At 56.2% G+C, this 18,870-nt stretch overlaps 1 protein-coding gene across 1 annotated transcript in view; it reads right to left on the minus strand.

Annotated features, from left to right (window-relative positions):
• The window catches only part of Grin2a (glutamate ionotropic receptor NMDA type subunit 2A), a 330,729-nt gene that overhangs the window by 142,916 nt on the left and 168,943 nt on the right, over window positions 1-18,870 (minus strand). The window contains exon 3 of the mRNA XM_078024622.1: window positions 4,286-4,878. Coding sequence (XP_077880748.1) covers window positions 4,286-4,878 — 593 coding nt within the window. The remainder of the gene's footprint in view (window positions 1-4,285; window positions 4,879-18,870) is intronic.

Consider the following 18,870-nt stretch of genomic DNA (forward strand, 5'->3'; position numbering starts at 1 on the left):
TCCCAGGGGATGTCCTGCTGCCCTGTACCTCGGAGAAGACAAGAGACAGATGCCACGCTGCTGGCCCCGGGCTCCTGCAGTGGCTCTCTGGGTCATCTGGTGCTAGTCCACTGGAGGCCACGGGTTTCTTCTTTTTTCACCATGAACGCATATCGTGGGCTCTGGTGAGCAGTCCTGCCCACAGGTTTCATCAATCCAGGTCGAGTGTCCCTGGTCTGAAATGCCTGGGGACAGACGGAGTCCAATATTGGCTGTCTGCACAGACCTACTGAGATACTTGCAGGCTGGGCCCTGAGTCTCGAGACAGAACTCATTTAAGCTTCACATACAACCTTATACTCATAGTCCGAAGGAAACCTTATACCATGTTTTTAGAGCACTGTGTTTGACTCCGACCCATCGCGTCAGGTCAGGAGTGGAATTTTCCACTTGTAGCACCACGTTGACACTCAAGAAGCTTCGGATTTTGGAGCATTTTAGAATTTTATATTTTCAGAGTGGGACTGCTCAGAGTGTACTAGTGACCATTTATGGACAGCCTTCCCACGGCCAGGCCCGGGTCTGAGGGGCTTTTCTCATGCCCATATTGCACTGGAGGGAACAGATGGACACACCCCAAGTCCCAGATCTAAAACTGGGCAGGTCAGAGACCCGAGCCCAGGTCACCTGGCCCCAGAGGCCACACTCTCACCTGCAATGCCACGCCACCTCCTGGGGAGCTTGTCCACTCACGAACAGGACAGAACGGGTCCCACACCAGCAAAACAGGTCACGGTTTACCTCCGTGGCCCCGGGAAGTGCTCTGTGCATGGCGAAGGGACAGATGTTTAATAACTTCGCAGTTGCAAGGAGGAGGTTACATAACTCGGCTGAGCTATTTTTGAACTTTGAAAAGAGCAGTCAGCATTTTCCAAAGTGTCCTCTGCAAAACGAGGAACATTAAACATAAAGGAAATCTCCCCTACTGTGCTCTTGTGAAGCTGTGGGACAGAAACAGGTGCGTGGTCACGTCACCCACACACCCTCCCTGGTAAGGAGCCCCCTCGTAGGAGCCCTTGTGCCTGGCCCAGCCCGACCTGGGTCATATTGCTGTAATATCCTGCCCACACAAGACCACGCACAAAATCATGGGCAATGCCCCTGAGGGCCACTGGCTCAGCCCGTCACAACGGACACCGGAGCGCCAGTCGGGCATCGTGAGATGGGCAGCAGCAAATTCATCCAACTCTCTGAGGCTCTCTGCCTCTTCCTCGTCACACAGGGGACATCTTGAGAGCTGTGTATGTGGCCATCACTCTGCCAAGTGAGACTTCTTCCTCCAGCTTTAAAGCTTGAAGTGAGAAGACTCTCCCTGGAGAGTCCTGAGGTCCCGCTACGCACGGGGGTGGATCCAACGTGGGCTGCACAGGTCGCATCTCTGCCTTCAGCTCCCAGAGTGAGGGTCCCCTCCCGTCACGACCTAGGTGTCCGTCACAGGGGAATGACCAGGTGAAAGATGAAGTGCTCACACAACAGGACGCAAGGCAGCCACCGAGAGGAACACACGACGATATGTCCCCATCACAGAGGGGACTTCCAATCGCCAGGTGGAGGCAACGGGAACTCTGACCTATCAGGAAGAGCGGTGGCCTGGAGTGCCGGGCACACGAGGCTTTGCCTGAACTACAAAAACGTGCGCGGACGTGGGTGCGTGTCAGACTCAGGGTAGTAGTTTCCCTCCCATGGAGAGGAGGAGAGAAAAGCACAGCCAGCGTGAGGTGTGATCAGAGTTTACATGATCATTTAATGTTTTATTCCTTTTAAAATGTGGGAAAACGGGACGCGTCAACCTTCATTCTCTGTGACGAGGACTGGGTATTCCATCAGACCCTGCACTGTTTTCTTTTTCAATATTTAAAAGAAATAAACAAGCATTCCTGTTACCTGAGTTTGTCTTTAGATAGATCTCTCCTGTCTTTACCTCCCGTCTTGTCAGTATGGTGTTTGGGACAGAAGTTACGCCTTGGTCATCTGTGCGCTCCCGGGCGAGCACCGGTCTGTTGGACGGAAGGACTGATGGATGCAGACAGACACAGTGTGTGTGATTTTTTTTAAAACTGCTTCCTGGCTTCCTCCAGCTGTCAGTCAATGGCAGACTGACAGGTGCCAGTCTTTCCTGAGGTGGTGTAAAGAACAGCGTGCGGTGGGGGAGGGGTGAGCGCCAGCCCTCGGGGACAGAGGTGCTTCATCACACCCCTGGCGGTGGAGGGCGACTTAGAGAGTCGCTGTGTGGCTTTTCTGGGCTGAAATGGCATTTACAAAATTGCTGCATTCAGAGGTACGACTCCTGGAAGGGGCGGAGCAGCTCCCAGCAGCGGGGTTTCTCTCCCTAAAGAATGCCCTCCGAGGTGGTCCCTGGAAAGACCTGGATGTCTGCCAATTATCCTCCCCGAGTTTCCTTTCCTATATAGATTACATTTCAATTGCCTTACAATGGAGTTGTGTTCTGTCAAAATGCCACATCCTGAATAGCCCGGCTGCAGGGCACGTCTCGTTAAGGAGAGCGCGGATTCATTAGCCCAGTCCCTGACCTGGGCTCGCAGCAGCCAGCCGAGCCTCCAGAACCAGCGCTCGGGTCTCATCCTGAATCCTATCTGGACAAGGACTTGGAATACCAAACACGACGTGGCAGAAGCAGGATGGTAAAGAGGGGAGAGGAGCGGGGAGGGAAACCTCAAAGGAGCAGCTTCCTTAACCCAGGTTCGTTTTTCAGGTGTATCACACCCACAGCACACATCACGTACGTGCACACACACACGCACACGCACACCCCTTACTTCCCAATTCACAGGTGACCTCTGAAATGTCACAGAGTCCTAGAATCTTCCCGAGACACGACAGATTGGCAGTACCCTGCTGGCAATCGACAAACAAGGTCTCCTGACTTTCATTTCGATGACCAAAACCTTCACTTGCGACTCTTAAGGTTGTAAAATGATCACCAGCTGCAGGCACGGTGCCAAGCAGCACTGCCCCAGCATCTCACTGAATCCTCATGACAACCCCCCGAACACGGTTCCCAAAGCCTGGTCTTCAGGCCAGCAATGTCCACACCACCTAGGAATGAGCCATCATTGGAAACCCCTGAGAATCGCCCCACACCTAGGAATATACTTGAAATTCTGAGCGTAAGGCCCAGCAACTGGCATTTTTACAAACCCCCCAAAGATCCTTGTGGGTGCTAACGTTTGAGCATGACCTCCTCAGATACAGGCGACATCATCGTCGCGTTTCAGTAAGCACCACAAAGGAGCGGTGATGGTCTCGTCCTACAGACAGTGGGCCAGGTGGAGCTGGAATCCGGACAAGTCCCTACACAGCGCCCCCTGCTGGCCACCTGAGAAATGAGCACAGATCAACCAGGGAACTTTAGGCAGAAACATGCGAATGACGTCCCAGTGAGACGCTAAATCTCAACAGCTGGGCCATAATGACAGGCCACAAGGTACAGCGACACTTCCCAGAAACAAAATGTAACGTCTACCCTGATGGGAATGGTTAAATAAATTATGATACATCCAGATGATGGAGTGCAATGCCGTCTTAGCACTGATGCTTGCCAAGATCTCCAATGACCTACGAAAATACTTAGACACAAAAGAGATCCAGCCCACCCGTGGAGGCAGCCTCCCCAAAGCATATCGGGCTGCTGCGGATGTGGGAAGTGGGCCCGTTTCACAAAATGCTGGTGTGAATGTAGAGGGTCCAGTTACTTGGTAAGCACAATTTGGCAATAGATACTCAAAAATGCACCTGCCTGATGACCCTCCAAACCCCACTCTTAGACTCAACCCTAGAAAAACAATTGCACATGTGATTCAAGAGACAAGTGTGATGATTATCCTTGGCATTCCACTTCTAACGGAAAAACAATCTGGGGGAAGAAAACTAAATTCCTATCATTATGCAGATTTGAAAAATAAACCATGGCATATCCATATTGAAGAATATGATATGCACATTGCAAAGAATTTAGATAGACTTGAGATATAATTACGATAAATGGTCGACAGATAGAGTTTTTGAATTTAAAAAAGTTGTAAAAAAATGAAAATAGGATGATATATATCTCAAAACAAGATGGGAAGAAAACAGGGCAGAATCAAACAAAACAAAACGTCTGCTCACACACAACAGTCTCTGTTTTCAGAGCACATTCATCAACGAGTATGTAAACAAGCAAAAAAAAAATCGGGGCAACTAAACCCTGCGCCCACTCTGGGAGCAAGCAAAGACCCTCTCTTACTGGTGCAGAGTGTGAGTCGGGGTCTCCGGCTTCTCCGTCTGCCCGTAGCAGTTGGCCTTGGCCTCGGGGATGTAGGAGAACTTGTCCAACATGGAGGACGCGGCGGTGGTCAGGATGCCCAGACCATCCCTCACCCTCGCCTCCAGGCTGTAGTCCCAGTCGTCGTAGGAGACGGAGATGAGTCCCGATGGAAACTCTTTGGGGATGAGCTCCGTGTTCCCAGAGACCAGGCTGGGGACGATCCAGAAGAAGTCATAGCCCGTGAGGCCCAGGGAGCGGGCCTCGCTCAGGATGAGGACGGCCTCGTCCTTGGAGCAGTAGAGCAGGATGACGGAGGAGTGGATCTTCTTCAGCTGGACTTGCGTCTTGGCGTCCTCGAAGGACGTGTCCAGCGTGATCACGTTCTGCATGTCCCAGCCCACGAAGCTGTTGTCCACCGTGGTCTTGATGAAGCTGATGAAGTCCCTGTAGCCAGGGAAGATGGTGGTCACCAGGGAGAAGACGTGCCAGTCGTAGTCCTGCATGATCTTGAGCATGACCGTGGCTTGCTGCTGGATGGACGCTCCAAACTGGAAGAAGGTGGACGTCGGGTCCTGCCAACAGGGAAAGGAAAGAAAGCCGAGGGTGAGCGAGGGGCATGGACAACCATCTGTCTGTCTGTCTAGGCTCAGAGAGGGCCCCTCCTACAGCCAGGGGAGGCCAAGCACGCATCTACCCATTTAAAACCATTCCTGAGCACCTACTGTGTGCCAGGCTCTGGAGCAGATCAGGGAGCTGCAGGGAAGGTGCTGCTCTTGAGCCACCCCCACCCGCTCTCCTTCCCTCCATTCCTCCTCTCCCACCTTCAAGTCCATCTGGGTCCCACAGAACAGCTCTCCCTGGCCCCAGGCTCCTACTGGGGAAAGGGAGCAGCATCAGGAAACAGATTCACAGGACACACCGGAGCCCTGGAGTGTGCCATGCCTGAGGCCATCAGCCCTGGACCTCTTGGCTACAGGGACCAACAAGTTCCCGTGCCACGTAGGCCCCTCTGAGTCGTGTTTCTGTAACACCAACTGAAGGCTCTCGTGTAATAGATGCGACGTGAACGTCAATGGGTTCACACCGACACTTACAGGTTGAGCTCCTCTGTGCGCCAACTTCGCGCTAGACCTTGGAGATCGTGATTAGGAGGCAGATCCCCACGGGGTCTCTGCTTTCATAGACCTGGTGGAAATGTGGGGACGAGCAAACCGGGACCAGTGACCGAGAGAGGCCGGCAGGAATGTGGAAGGAGGATTCAGGCGAGACACCCCTGGGGGGCATGACAGAGGCGTCCCGAGGTGCATTTTGAGGGTTCCAGGAACTGTAGACAAGGGCATTCTGGCCCCAGGAGTAGAAAGGGTAAATGATGTTAAACACTTTGGCAGGAACCCCACTGTGTAGGGCCTCGAGGGCTGCAGGCAGAGACCCGGAGCCTTCCAAGCACAAGAGGCGGCGACCACCAAGTGTCCACACCCTGCGTGTGACACGGGGATGTGCACTGGCTAAGGGTTCTTATCAGTCCTGACGTCTGCAAAAGTCTACGAACACGAGACCAAACTTTCACTCAGAAGAGCAGGCCACGGTACATCCGCAGCCTGCTCCGTGCTTCAAAGCCCCAGAAGGATCCCAGGAAGTTCTCATTTATGGGTGGGTGAGGCCGAAAACGGCCACACGCCCAGTCAGTGTCCGAACCCTGTCCTGAGACCCCAGGCCCAGTCCCCCGGCCCACACTCCCCCACGGCCTCTTGGGGTCCTTTAGGGTTGGCACAGGACTGATGCGTACACCGTGGGAGGGTGGAAAACTGCCACCAGGCAGAGGGTGGGCCCTGTGTCAGGATGCGGGAAACGCCCAGAGTCCCCAGGGTCCTGATGGCGTTGCAGCCGCGTGTCGTTCTGCACTGTGTGCGGGCCTGTCTAGCGCCACCTCCGCAGGAGAGCACACGGGACCCCACTGTGCACACGCACACGCGCTCGAGGGGCACGGGTCGCCTGTGTCTTTCGGGACGGTGCTGCAGCTGCGCACTGAGTCCTGGAACGGGTCCACCCTCTCCCGTGGACGGTCACAGAAGGTTGTCTAAATGGCCAGACCTCTGTGTGCTCTTTTCTGAAATGTGTGGTTTGGGGACGATCTGGGTGCTATGGGCCCAAAGGCAGAGAGAAGAAACAGGGACAAATAAATGCTTTCTGGGCTCCTTCCCGCATCACAGTTCTGTGAATTTCACCTCATTAAATCAATTAAAATGGGTAACAGATTTAAAGACTTTGAATAATTATCTTTTCCCTACAGTAGCTTTTGCAGAAATCCAATATTCTCGAATTGATTAATCATGTTAAATCACATCTCAACAAGACTGTGAGAGCCTCAAGGGCAGAGAGACTGAAGTCTGCGTCTCTTTGTCCCTGGAACCTCACGGAAGGCTTGGCCCGTGACACACGGAGAAGAGAAGGATGGGGGTCCACGGCAGTGACAAGCGTGTAGCCTCAGAGAACGTCCTGGCTTTAAACAGAAGGTGGCAGGGGAGGGCTCGGTCCCTGGCACGGCATTTTGAAGGGACCTTCAGCGTTGAGTCCCAACCAGACAAAACGTCCCACACCATCACCACCGTCTCCACCCACCCGGAAACCACTCCTCCTCCCAAAGCCCTGAACACATTTTAACGCACCTTTACTGATATGCAGGGGAATAGCGGAGGCCGGTGAGCCCACAGGTGTCCCTCAAGCCTCTTTAAGTACCAAACAGGGGAGCAACCCAGAGACCCTACCAGCAGAGCAGGGCACCAGGGTCAAGTCTAGGGGATCTGGAACAGGACCAAAATGCTCCAGGGTCTCCCTGGTAAGAGGGGTGGTCTGAGGAAGCCGACCGGCAGAGCTACTCCTGGACCATGACAGGCCGCAGGTGGGCATTGTCCCGGGTGGAGGACACAAGACATGGAGAAAGTCCTCAGGAGGACGCACACCAAGGGCACAGTTAGGACCCAATAACAGGGGGCTTTGAGACAAGCCACAGGCACACACCCCCTGGGACCACCATGTCGGAGGAGAGGTGGCGGTCACACGGGCCAGGTGCAGCGGGAGTGGGGATCTTCCAAGACCCTTGCTCCAGGCACGGTGGGCTGGATGTTACGAGCTGCTTAAGGCACCCTGCAGAGCCGCCAGTGAGTGCCGTCTTTCCTAGCTCTCCCCGCACAGAGGATGGCGTGGCGGGACTGGGGACTTTGTGAAGGAGAAAGACCATCACAGGGATGGCAGTTCATAGCCCGGAGCCAGCCAGGCACAGGCCATCTGTGAAAGAGAATGTAAAAACCCTGGCCTTGTGCCATCCTGTCCCGCCACACTTCAGAGCCAGCCAACGTCTCCCGTGACTGTCCCGTGGGGTCCCCATTAGCTGCCCCTCCCCCAAGACGGCTCAGAGCAAAACTTCTGGGGTCAGACTGCCCAGTTCCAGTCCTAGCCGAACAGCCTTGGGGAAGACCATTCAACCTTTCCAAGCTTGGCAGAGCAGGCGTGACTGTCACACCGAGTGTCACAGCTAGCATGCAGAAGCACTTCCTCTACAAGAGTCACGTTGCTCACTAATGTCTAGGGACTGCTGCGTCCAGTGCCACCCCAACCACTGTACCAAGCTGGCACCAGCGTCCCACCCCATTTTCAAACAAAGACACAGACCAGAGGAGAAGGGACCACTGGTGGGGAACCAGGTGTGTCAGCCGTTGGCGTCCCAAGCTCTTCATTCCTGCACCATCTCGTCGCCACGATGATCCTTTCCCATCAAGACCTAAGAATTCAATGTCCCCTACATGGGACCGTGCAGAACAGTACTCACTGCAAATCAAGTGCTCACAGACGGAAGCCAGGGCCTTCTCCCCACAGGCCAGGAACCCTTTGGAATAGGGGATCACGCTACACCACCCGGAGTGCACGGATGTGGATCATCCTGACGGCTGATGTATGCTGCCTCATTGAATTCCTATGAGGCAGCATACATCATGTATGCTAACCAAGCCCTAACCAAGCCCCCCCTCTGCTCTACAGCCACCAATGGCTCCCATGGCCCACCACATAGGGCCAGACGCCCCAGCCTGCTCCTTTATGGGCACCAGCCTAGCTTTATAGTTGATCCCAGTTCAAGTCCTGGCTCTGCACTAACTAATCCTGGGACTTGGGTACATTAAGCACCCAACCTTTCTGGGTCTGAGCTTCCTCACCTGTAGAAGGGACATTTTGACCATGGCACCTGGAGAAGGGACATTTCGACCATGGCACCTGTACAATGGACATGATGACCATGGCACCTGTACAATGGACATTTCGACCATGGCACCTGGAGAAGGGACATTTCGACTATGGCACCTGTACAATGGACATGATGACCATGGCACCTGTACAATGGACATGATGACCATGGCACCTGGAGAAGGGACATTTCGACCATGGCACCTGTACAATGGACATTTCGACCATGGCACCTGTACAATGGACATGATGACCATGGCACCTGTACAATGGACATGATGACCATGGCACCTGTACAATGGACATGATGACCATGGCACCTGTACAATGGACAGGATGACCATGGCACCGTGGGATGAACCGACAGGAGTGGGAAGCCGGCCCCGCCCTGTCCGACTCCCGCTGCCCGGGACTCCTCTCTGCATCCTCACCCCCCAGGCTGCCGGGACGCTCCAGAACTAAGGGGTCCTCATGCCACTGCAGAAACCCACCCCTCTGGCCCACTGCATGCTAATCCCTGTTGCCCCTGCAAACCGGCTCGTGCGCTCTGAGCCCAGGGAGCCCGGGAGGAGGGTAAGGAACTCTTTCCTGGCCATGATGAATCCACTTTTTGGAAAGAAACCATCACTGACGCCCTTCATGTGCCTCAGATGATTATGCTGCACCACTTTCATTTCCACGGGCATCTGGAACTTCAGCTTCAAACAAAAAGCACGGTGCATCAAAGGCTCTGTGTACTCCCAGAGGGATGGTGTGAGGAGGCACTTGCAAAACTTAATTGCAGGAGCAGGCACTGAAGACGCTCGCATTGGGGCTTTGCTAAGGTGATTTTAGGGACTGGTGGGGGCTGGGGAGTCTGGCCACGGTCCAAAGGCCAGAGCTGCAGAACGGCCCTTCCGCCTCCGCTCGCCCTTCCCACTTCCCGCCCTGATGGTAGAGGCAGAGTCTCCTGCTACTGCCTGGACTCGGGACACCAACAGACCGTCTCTGACCCCCTCTGGCATGTGGCTTCCTGGGGATGCGCAGCCAGGGGAGAGGAACAGATTTCCAACACCCACTTTGGTTCTGAAGCAGGAGCAGTTGTGTCCCCAGGCTCAGGCTCTGCAGAACAGACTGTTTCAAACAGAGCGAGGGAGGCCGGGGGTGTGGGGCTCTGGGTGTCTGTCTGCTCCAGACTCCGCGTTTCAGGCCTACCATCCATGCGGTCTCAGGAGAACAGGTCTAGAGCATTGAACCCTTTCCTAGAATGTTCCAGAGCTGGCCGAGTCCCTGGAATGACATCCAACTCCATGGTCATTCCCGGGAGTCGCTTCAGATCCTAGTACAATGATGGACATGCAGGAAGTGCGGCCCTGTCCCCAGGCTGGGATCAGAGGCTTGTGACGATTTTCATTTCACTGACCCCCTAAGTGATCCCAAATGCCCGAGAAAGAGAGGGCCAGCCGCATAACGCCCAAGCCTGGCGTGGCTCATGGCAACCCAGGAGGAGAGCCCCAGGTGGCCCCGGGGTGACAGCACGTGGAGAGTCACTGTAAGACGCACCAGCGCCGGTGCCCTGTGTCAGTCCAGTGCAGATGGAGGTGCTGAGACCGGAACTCCAAGGCTCATTTGTTTGTTTCCCTCATCTCCACAGCAGGTCCTTCCCGGGAGGGAGCACCTTCAGATCCTAGTGCAGGGATGGACGCACAGGAAGAGTGGCCCCTCCCCAGCCAGCACGGACGCACTGACCGCTCTGGGCGACGCTGCACCCGCGTCCACAGCTCTGCTCCCACGGCCCACAGGGTGGGCACCCAGTAGAGGACATGTCCACCAGCCCAGCAAAGATGGCGAGAGAACTTGGGAACTTTCTTTCCGCCCCCGAGGACTACCCGGGTGCTCCTGATGAACTTCCTGCCACCGTCACACGATATCCACTGAACTTCTGTGTGTCTCTCCAGAGGCGGGAGGAAAAGTAAAGGCATTGAACTGGATAAGCCCAAGGACTCCAGGGAGCAGCCTGGTCACTGCGCACACCCTGAGCAGTCCCCCTCCCCCCAGAGCAACGGCTCTGCTTCCTGTCACCCTCCCCCTCGCCGTTGTCACCTGGGCCCTCATCACAGCTGGCATTCATCGGTCCGCCCGACGCTCAGCACGAGTCACATGGAGTGGAGGCACTGTCAGAGTTTAAACCTGGGGTTCAGTAAGGATGAGCTGCCCAGAGCGTGCCTAGCACTCGGCTGAGCTGGAATTCACAGAGGCCACTGGAGTCCAGAGTCTGTGGCTGAACATGGCTTCCAGGGGTGCTGCACAGAAAGGGGTGTGTGTGTGAGAGAGGGGGGCGAAGATGACCCATAGCAAAGAAGACCCCCAGAAGTGGAGACCAGTGTCCACCATCTCCTAGCCACTGGCCACCAGCTCCCGAGACGGACACCACCTTCAGAAGCACATCAGCTCCGTTGCCTTCGAACACCAAGTCCACCCCCCGCAGCTCCCTCTGGTCAGACGTGTCAAGACCCAGGTTGTGTCCCCGTTCTATTCCTGGGGAAAGAGAGGTCCCGTCACCGGAGCTGGGGGCAGCCTGACTTCCTCATCACCCCGCGATCCCCTCTGTCCCCGTCCCTGTTGCACGGGCCTCTGTTGCGATGCTGGACGTTTCTCTCTCCACCTCAACAGGGTGACTCCTGTCTGCAGCCCCCGCCCGGCCTCCCCGCCTCCCACCCACCAGTGCCTGGCTACTGCAGCTGTCCGTCTCCCTGGCCTTCGACAGGGACCACAGGGCCCCCAACACATTTTTCCAGTGTCTCCCATGACCTTCAGAACAAAACAGAAACCCGTGCCAGCCCATCCCCCGGACTCCAGCACCGGGGCTCAGTATCCACCATAGCACCCGGGGGCTCGGGTGCCCCGTGAGCATGCGACCGGCTGGTGACCGGGTGAGCTGACCGGCAGGAAAACCAAAGGCCAGCGCTGAACTTGCCGTCCATCATCTCCCAAGAGCACATCCCCCCACCGCCCAGGAGAACAACCAGCTCCGCTTATGGGACGTCTGTAGGGCTCACATCCTAGACCTCCACTGCCACCTCACAGCACAGCTCCCGGCGTTCCTTAAAGACTCCATCTTCCTCTGCTCCGTCCTCCTCTTCAAAAAGAAGCTGAATTTTTCCCTTTGTTTTTCCGCTTTGTGGGGGCATCATTAACAAATAAGAGTGGTGTGCCCCAAGGCGCAGATATCCGTGTACACTGTGAGACGATCACTAGATCACACTGGTCAGCACTTCCACCACCTCCCATGTTACCTTCTGTGTGGGGGACAGAAAATATGTAAGATCCGCTCTTTCAGCGAATTTCCAGTACATGATACAGTAGGGTTGGCCACAGTCACTGGAGTGTACTGTAGGTCCCCAGAACTTACTCATCCTCTAGCTGCAAGCTGTACCTCCTACTTCACCTCCTCCCAGCCCTTGGCAACCACTCTTCACACTCTGTTTCTCTGAGCTCAACATTTTCATGTCCCACATGTAAGTGAAATCAGGCAGTGATTGTCTGGCTTGGTACATGGTCTTCCAGGCTTATCAATGTGGTCACAAATGGCAGGATTTGCTTCTTTTGTAAGGCAGAGTGATCTTCCAATAAATATGTACATGTGTATCCACGAGTTCTGCATCCACAGATCCAATCAAGCATGGATGAAAAGTCAGTTTTTTAAATTCCGTCTGAAACCACCACATGACCCAGTTATAGCCCTCCTTGGCATGAATCCTAGGGAATTAAAGTCCTCATACTAAAGTCGTCATCATTTACCACGCCGGGACACATGCATACCCATGTTTGTAGCAGCATGACTCACAAACTGAGGGACAAACGGAGTGTCCATCACCAGATGAATGGATAAAGAAAATGTGTTGTACACACTACGGGGTTTTATTCAGCCCTAATGAAAATGGAAATCATGTCTTCTGCAGGAAAATGGACGGAACTTCAGAACTTCAATCTAAGCAAAATAAGCCAAACTGAGAAAGTCAAGGGTCGTAGGCTTCTCTCATATATGGAGGTTAGAGGGGAAAGGGAAGAGGAAGGTGGAGGATCTCGTGAAAATCTAAAGGAGATCAGTGGAGTAGAGGAAAGGGACCAGAGGCCGGGAGAGGAGGAGAGAGGGGAACAATCTAATGACCACACTCGATTGTTGTACTGTGTGTGTACACGAACATACAACAATGCACGCCACCAGTATGCACAGCTGCAATGCACCTATAAAATACGGAAAAGATAGGAAAAATTCCATCTCCACTGAACATACAGATTTTCCTTGTCATTGTCCTTAAACAACACAGTGTCACATCTGTTTACATAGCATTTGCATCGCATCGGGCATTATAAGTCATCTAGAGATTAAAGTGCTCAGGAAGAGGCTGTAGACTATGTGCAAACACCCACCATCTAATAAGGACTTGAGCAAACACCGGTTCTAATGCTGCAGACCGGTCCTGGAATCAGTCCCCTGTGAATCCGAGGGACGCCTGTTCACCACATTTTCAAGACACTTTCTTTTCTTTCCCTTGGACACACGCCCCGCAGTGAGTCGCGGGGTCACCTGGAGACCTTTAACCTGCAGCTGCAGGTGGCTGTGCAGGGGGCTGGAGTGCTCCAATCCAGAGACAGGGGAACGTAAGGTGTGACCAAGAGCCTCCGCCCTGGTCCCCGACTCAGAGGAAAGGGTGGGTGTTAGGTCAGGTCACCTGGCAAAAGCCCCACAAATGTGAGGGAGCAGGAAATGCAGCCTCCTAAGAGTGACCGCACCCTCGGCCTCATGCTATCCTGGGCACTACCTACTAGTTGCAGGGGACTATTTAAATTCAAACCTAAAGGATTAAATGAAATTAAATATTGGGTTTCTTGGTTTCTCTAACCACATTTCAGGAGCTCAACAATCCTTGAATTTTAAAACCCACTCTTGCTGGTCTCACCCCAAAAGATGCCTGTTCAGTTGGTCTGGGATGGAGCCCAGAAGTCGAGTCCCCTGGGCGAGCCTGATGGGGAGGCAGGGTGGAAAACTCATCTAAGACTTCAGTGTCCCACCGCGCCTCAGCTCACGGGGGGGGGGGGGCCTGTGTGTCCCTCCAGGAGTCCCGGGTCCACATCACCCCCAGGATCAGAGGCTCCACCAAGGAGCCCAACAGCACGCAGCGTCCCCAGAGCATCGTCCCCATGGCAAAACAGGTGCCACTCAGCCCAACTGCCCCATTTTCTGGGTGAGGAAACTCAGGCTGCAGAACCTTGGGTGGCCGGTGCCGAATTTCACGTAACTCCGTGGACAGAGCAAAGGCGGACTCTCTGCCTCGGAATCGGGTGCCATCTTTGGGTGCAGTAACCACCTGCAAGGGGCGCTGGGCACACAGACGGGGTGCCCAGGAGAGATTGGCATTCCTGGTGGTGAAGGTGGCCACCTTGACCTTTGGGTCCCACACCCTCAGGGACCTCTGGGGCCGCCACCTCCATTTAGTCCCCCTTCTGAGTTCCCAGCACCTCTGCCTTGTCCCCACCCCTCAGGCCTGCACACCATTGCCCTGTCCAGAGGACTCTTGAGGGCCAGGCACCAGGCCCCGCCACCCAGGACCGCGTGGAGGGAGGAGCCACCAGAGGGAAGGTGACCTTCCTATGGGAGGGGACCAGTACAGAGGAGGGGATGGTGCAGGGGTGGGGGCAGGGAGGGCACTGCAGGGGATGAGAGAGGTGGAGGAGGGGTGGCCCGCTTAGGCGAGGAGGGAGGTGGGGGGCACAGAGCAAACTCAGGCCCAAGGCTCAAGGGCCACCAGGGGCAGAGCGGCTGGAGGGGGAGGGGGAGGGGGAGCGGGACGGAACAGAAGCCTGGTCCATGGGGAAATTTTCCCCACACGCCTCTGTTGACCGTCCTGCTGGGGTCTCAGCAGGGCGACCTGGGGGCAGCTGGGGCCTGCAGCCCGTCCTTGCCCCCAGAGGCGTCCACGTGCTCCCCTGATCCTCGGGGGCTGGCACTGTCTCCCTCTCGTCTCAGGGCCACCTCCCCCCACTCTAGAGCAGGGTCCACAGGTGCAGGGCAGGCGCAGCCCGCATCCTGCTGCAGCTCCTCTGGGGCCACCTCTGCGTGGACCAGGACCCACAGTGGGGCTGTCCTGGGGCCCAGCTGGTTCTCCAGCTCAGGAGCAGGGTGTCCAGGAAGACATGTCACTAAGATGGGCTCACCGCAAGGCCCACGCTGGGCTTCACCCGGTGCTCCGTCAGGCTGCGGGCGAGCTGGTGACCCACGGGGACATTAACAATGATGGGCAGTCTCAGGCGAGGACTAATCCCTCGACACAGGCGGCCTGGCTCCCACCAACGCCAGAGAGTCCACCAGACCAGAGGCCACTGGGCAGGTCTCCGAGCACAGGAGGAACCTTTATTTTGCCCGTTCAATGGCAACTGGGCCTCGGGCCTTCTGCGTACACCTGCAGCCACGCTTGCAGGTGCTCTTACAGATGAGAGGCCATGATGGACGTGGGTCACTCTGACCTCAGAGCATGGGTTCTTCCTTTATCCCTAACGGTGAACCCCATGGGAGCCCACGGTCCCTTTCTCACCCAGTGCCCACAGTGCCCGTGACGAAGTCAGCGGTAGAGACTGTCCTCATCTGGTTCAGTCAGAGTGACCCGAGGACTTGTAGAGACAGGGACCAGGAAAAGGCAGCTGCTTTCCCTGTCACCCCTGGACCTAGAAGGATGCTGCGCCAGAATTTCTGGTAGCCATCTGGCTGTCATACACTGTCCCAAGAAGAAGCCCATCCGAGCCCAGGCAACACTGGAAGATGGAGAAATATCCTTGCCAAGCACCCTGTTCAAGCCACACCTGACGCCAGTGCTCTTATCATCAGCTGCAGGACCTGATTAATGACATCACTTTGCTAAGCCAGTTTGAATTAATTTTTCTGTCACTTACAACCAAAGATTCCTGATGCCACTTTGGCTAGAAAGACAAAAAGAAAGGAGAATAATAATGTGGCTCTTTCTTTGCTCATCTTTCTAAACTTGGATCGGAAGAATCCAAACTGCAGAGGGGTACGTTCCGCTTCCCCACCCCTCCCCCTCTTCACGCTTCCCCCAAGGCACCTGCCTCTCTCCACACCGCCCCCCTCCCTTTTCCCCCTTCCTTCCTTCCTTCCTTCCTTCCTCGGTACCCTGCCGCTGAGCTTGGTTCTTCTCCCCGTCTGACAGTCACAGCTGCCGTGACACAGACATGACAAGTGGCCCCAATGACAACGGTTGTCTGAGGCTGCGGCGGAGGAGGAGAGGCCAACAGGCCGCTCACTGAGCTTTCTTCTCTGGGTGTCATGGGGGAGAACAGGAGGCAGCTCTGTTTTGGCAAAGGGCGCATCTTGGCTCCCCAACCTCTTGCTGGGGCAGCCCATTACAGAGGGCGTGACCTCTTCAGGACTGTACCCCTCTCTGGACGTGCCTCGCCCAGAGCTCCAGGGAATTGCTTCTCCCCGGGAGTCCTCCAGGCACGGCCTTGGCAGGAAGCCGAGGGTCGCCGAGGCTCGGTTTTCTCCTGTGGATCACGGAGGGAGGCCGAGGCCCTACTGGGGGCAGTTGATGACGACGGCAGGTGCCCTGCTCTCAGCGCACACCAAGAGCTCCACCACCGAGGGCCGAGACTGTGGCTGGAGTCGTGAAAATACCAACCAGACGACAAGGTCCCCGACTGCCACCCGGCACGGCACTCCCTCCCGTGCTTCCTGACCCGGCTCTGAGGGCCAGCAGCACTCCACGGGGCTCTGGCCACATGCCAGGTGCCCAGTGAAAGCAGGTTGCCGACCCGTCCTGGGCTAGAGCTCCCGTACCCAGGAGCCCCAGAGCCCCCCGCGCAGGGCGCACTGGCCGGCCCCACGGAGCTGGGAGGGCGCTGACCGCGGCGCTGGCCTCCCGAGGGCCTTTCTATCCCCGTTTCACAGACGAGGAGTCAAGCTTAGGGAAGGGGCTTTTAGGGCCACAGGAATCACAGGAGGGGCTGCTCAAGCGCAGATTCCCAGGTGGGGGCTGGGCCGTTACCTGGGAGCCCCCGAGGGACACGGTGCCGCCGGTGCCTGGACCAAGCTCCGGGTCTCAGAGTTTAGAGGCGAAGTCACATGTCCCTGGCCTCCAGCCAGCGTCCGTCTGCACGGAGGTTCAGTCCTAGAGGCTGCCTGGGAAGCAGCCTTTGCGGGGTGCAAGGTGGCCTGTCATTTCCAGGAAGGCACAGGGTGCACCTGAGGCCTGACGTCCTGTCCACCCCTGTCCACCCCCGTCCACCCCCGTCCACCACGGTGTGTCTCCATCAGGACCCCCCCACAGAGACAGCCCCATGTCACCAACTGTCAGGCCCATGATCTCATCCAAGGAAGCTCCTCTGGGGACGGGCAGTGAGTCAGTCCCTACTGCAGGGGAGGGAGGACGAGGGCCACTCAGGGTGAACTGCCCCCTCCTGAGGGAGAACTGGAGTCGCCCAGGAGCCAGAAGAGCATGGAGAGGTGGCCACCGGTCAGCCAGGTCATGGGCATCTGCCACATGTGAAACAAGTCCCCAGGGAACACAGCTGCCCTTCTCCTGCCGCTGATGAACTCCAGCAAGTCCTTGGTCTCCATTTTTTCATCTATAAAATGGACCTAATGGTTTCCAGATCCCTGGAGGAGTGCCGGGCCTCTGTGGCACGGTGGACATCCTTGGCGGGTCCTCTGTGCAAGGTGCTCGGTAAGTAACAAGAGCTGCTGCCTCCTCCCCCACCCCACGGGGCTCCTGGGACACACTGTCCAGCTCGGCCAGTGACCTCATCACCAGGCGTCTTAGCATCTCTCTAAATATCTGTCTCTACGCAACCAGATTAATGTCGACCCGTCTCCTCAGCAACAGCACTCAGCCTGGCTCCTGCGCATGGTCAAGCTTGGACACATCTGTTGAAGGTGTGAGGAAGTGGACGAGTGGGTGGATGGTGGACAGACAGATGGACCAACGAATGCAGGGATGGATGGATGGATGATAGATGGAGGGACAGTCAAATGGATGAATGGACAGATGCAGGATGGATGGATGTACACATGAATGGATGGACGGATGGATGATAGATGGGTGGCCAGACAAATGGATGAATGAATAGGTGCAGGGGTGGATGGATGGACAGACATATGGATGGATGGATGCAGAAATAGATGGATGGATGAATGGACGCATGAATGGATGGATGGACAAATGGATGAGTGCAGGGATGGAGGGATGCATAGAGTGATGGAGAGATGCACAGACAGATGGATGGATGGATGAAGGTGTGGGAGGAGACAGTGGAGGAAGGCGTGGAGGCTTAATGACCGAGAGTCACAGGTGCATCAGGGATTTGGGGCTGGGGTGTAAATGAGAGCTGTAGGAAAGGGGGGTGAGAGACGAGGGAGGTCGGAGCAGGCCTGGGCGTCTGAGGTGCGGGAAGTGAGTGCACAGCCTGGGGCGGGGGGACGGGGCGGGGGGCACCAGGCGCTCTGCTCTTGTCCGTCTGAGGCTGTGTCTTGTTTCTCACTGATGATTTCAGACCTTTTATTGTCCCAGTCGGCTCTCCCCTCCTCCCAGCCACCGTCACAGTCCCAGAGGGAAGGACGCCGCTCTGGAGCTCAGGAGAGCAGGTCTGAAGGGTGCTGCTGCAGCTCCCCCGAGACCCCCACCTGACCCCCAGGCACCCAGAGCCCCTGTGGCAATGGCCTCCTCTAGGCGGGCTTCAGACGCTTTGCAAGAGCGAAGCCCCAGCGCAGTCCAGGCCACGTCCTTGTGCGCCAAAGGCAGCAGGTTCTGGACGAGCCCTGGAGCTGCGGTTCTCAGTCCTGCCTGAGACGTGCGACTCTGTTTCCTCGGCTACAAAACAGGAAACGCTACCGCCACCGACTCTACCCGCCTCTCATGCCCTGGGAGGCCAGCAGACCAACCAAATGCCACCTCTGCCCCTGACCCGTGCAACACTGATCCCGCGTGCATGTTGCTGTGTGTGCGCGTGCTCCTGTGCGAGTCGGAGAGCTGAGCTGTCGGCTCCCTCCAAGGCGGGCTGGTCTGGGCAGCCTGTCGGGGACCCACTTGAAGCTCAAGAGAGGGGGTGAACCCACTGAGAGCACATGGACGGGTCCAGTGGTTTCTGAGCAGAGACATAAAAAGGGGAAATGGGACGTCAGCTCTAACAAGGCTCCAAACTGCTGGTGAAAGGAGACACACACATCAGTGGAGGGCCGTTGGTGCTGTGCCCGGCCCCGGCCTCCTGGTCACCTCCACGCTCAGAGCTGGCACCAGGCCAGAGCCCTGGTCAGCCATCTCTTGTGGGTGACAGCGTCT

Source organism: Ictidomys tridecemlineatus, chromosome 10 (genome assembly GCF_052094955.1).
Source record: "Ictidomys tridecemlineatus isolate mIctTri1 chromosome 10, mIctTri1.hap1, whole genome shotgun sequence".
Lineage (NCBI taxonomy): Eukaryota > Metazoa > Chordata > Mammalia > Rodentia > Sciuridae > Ictidomys > Ictidomys tridecemlineatus.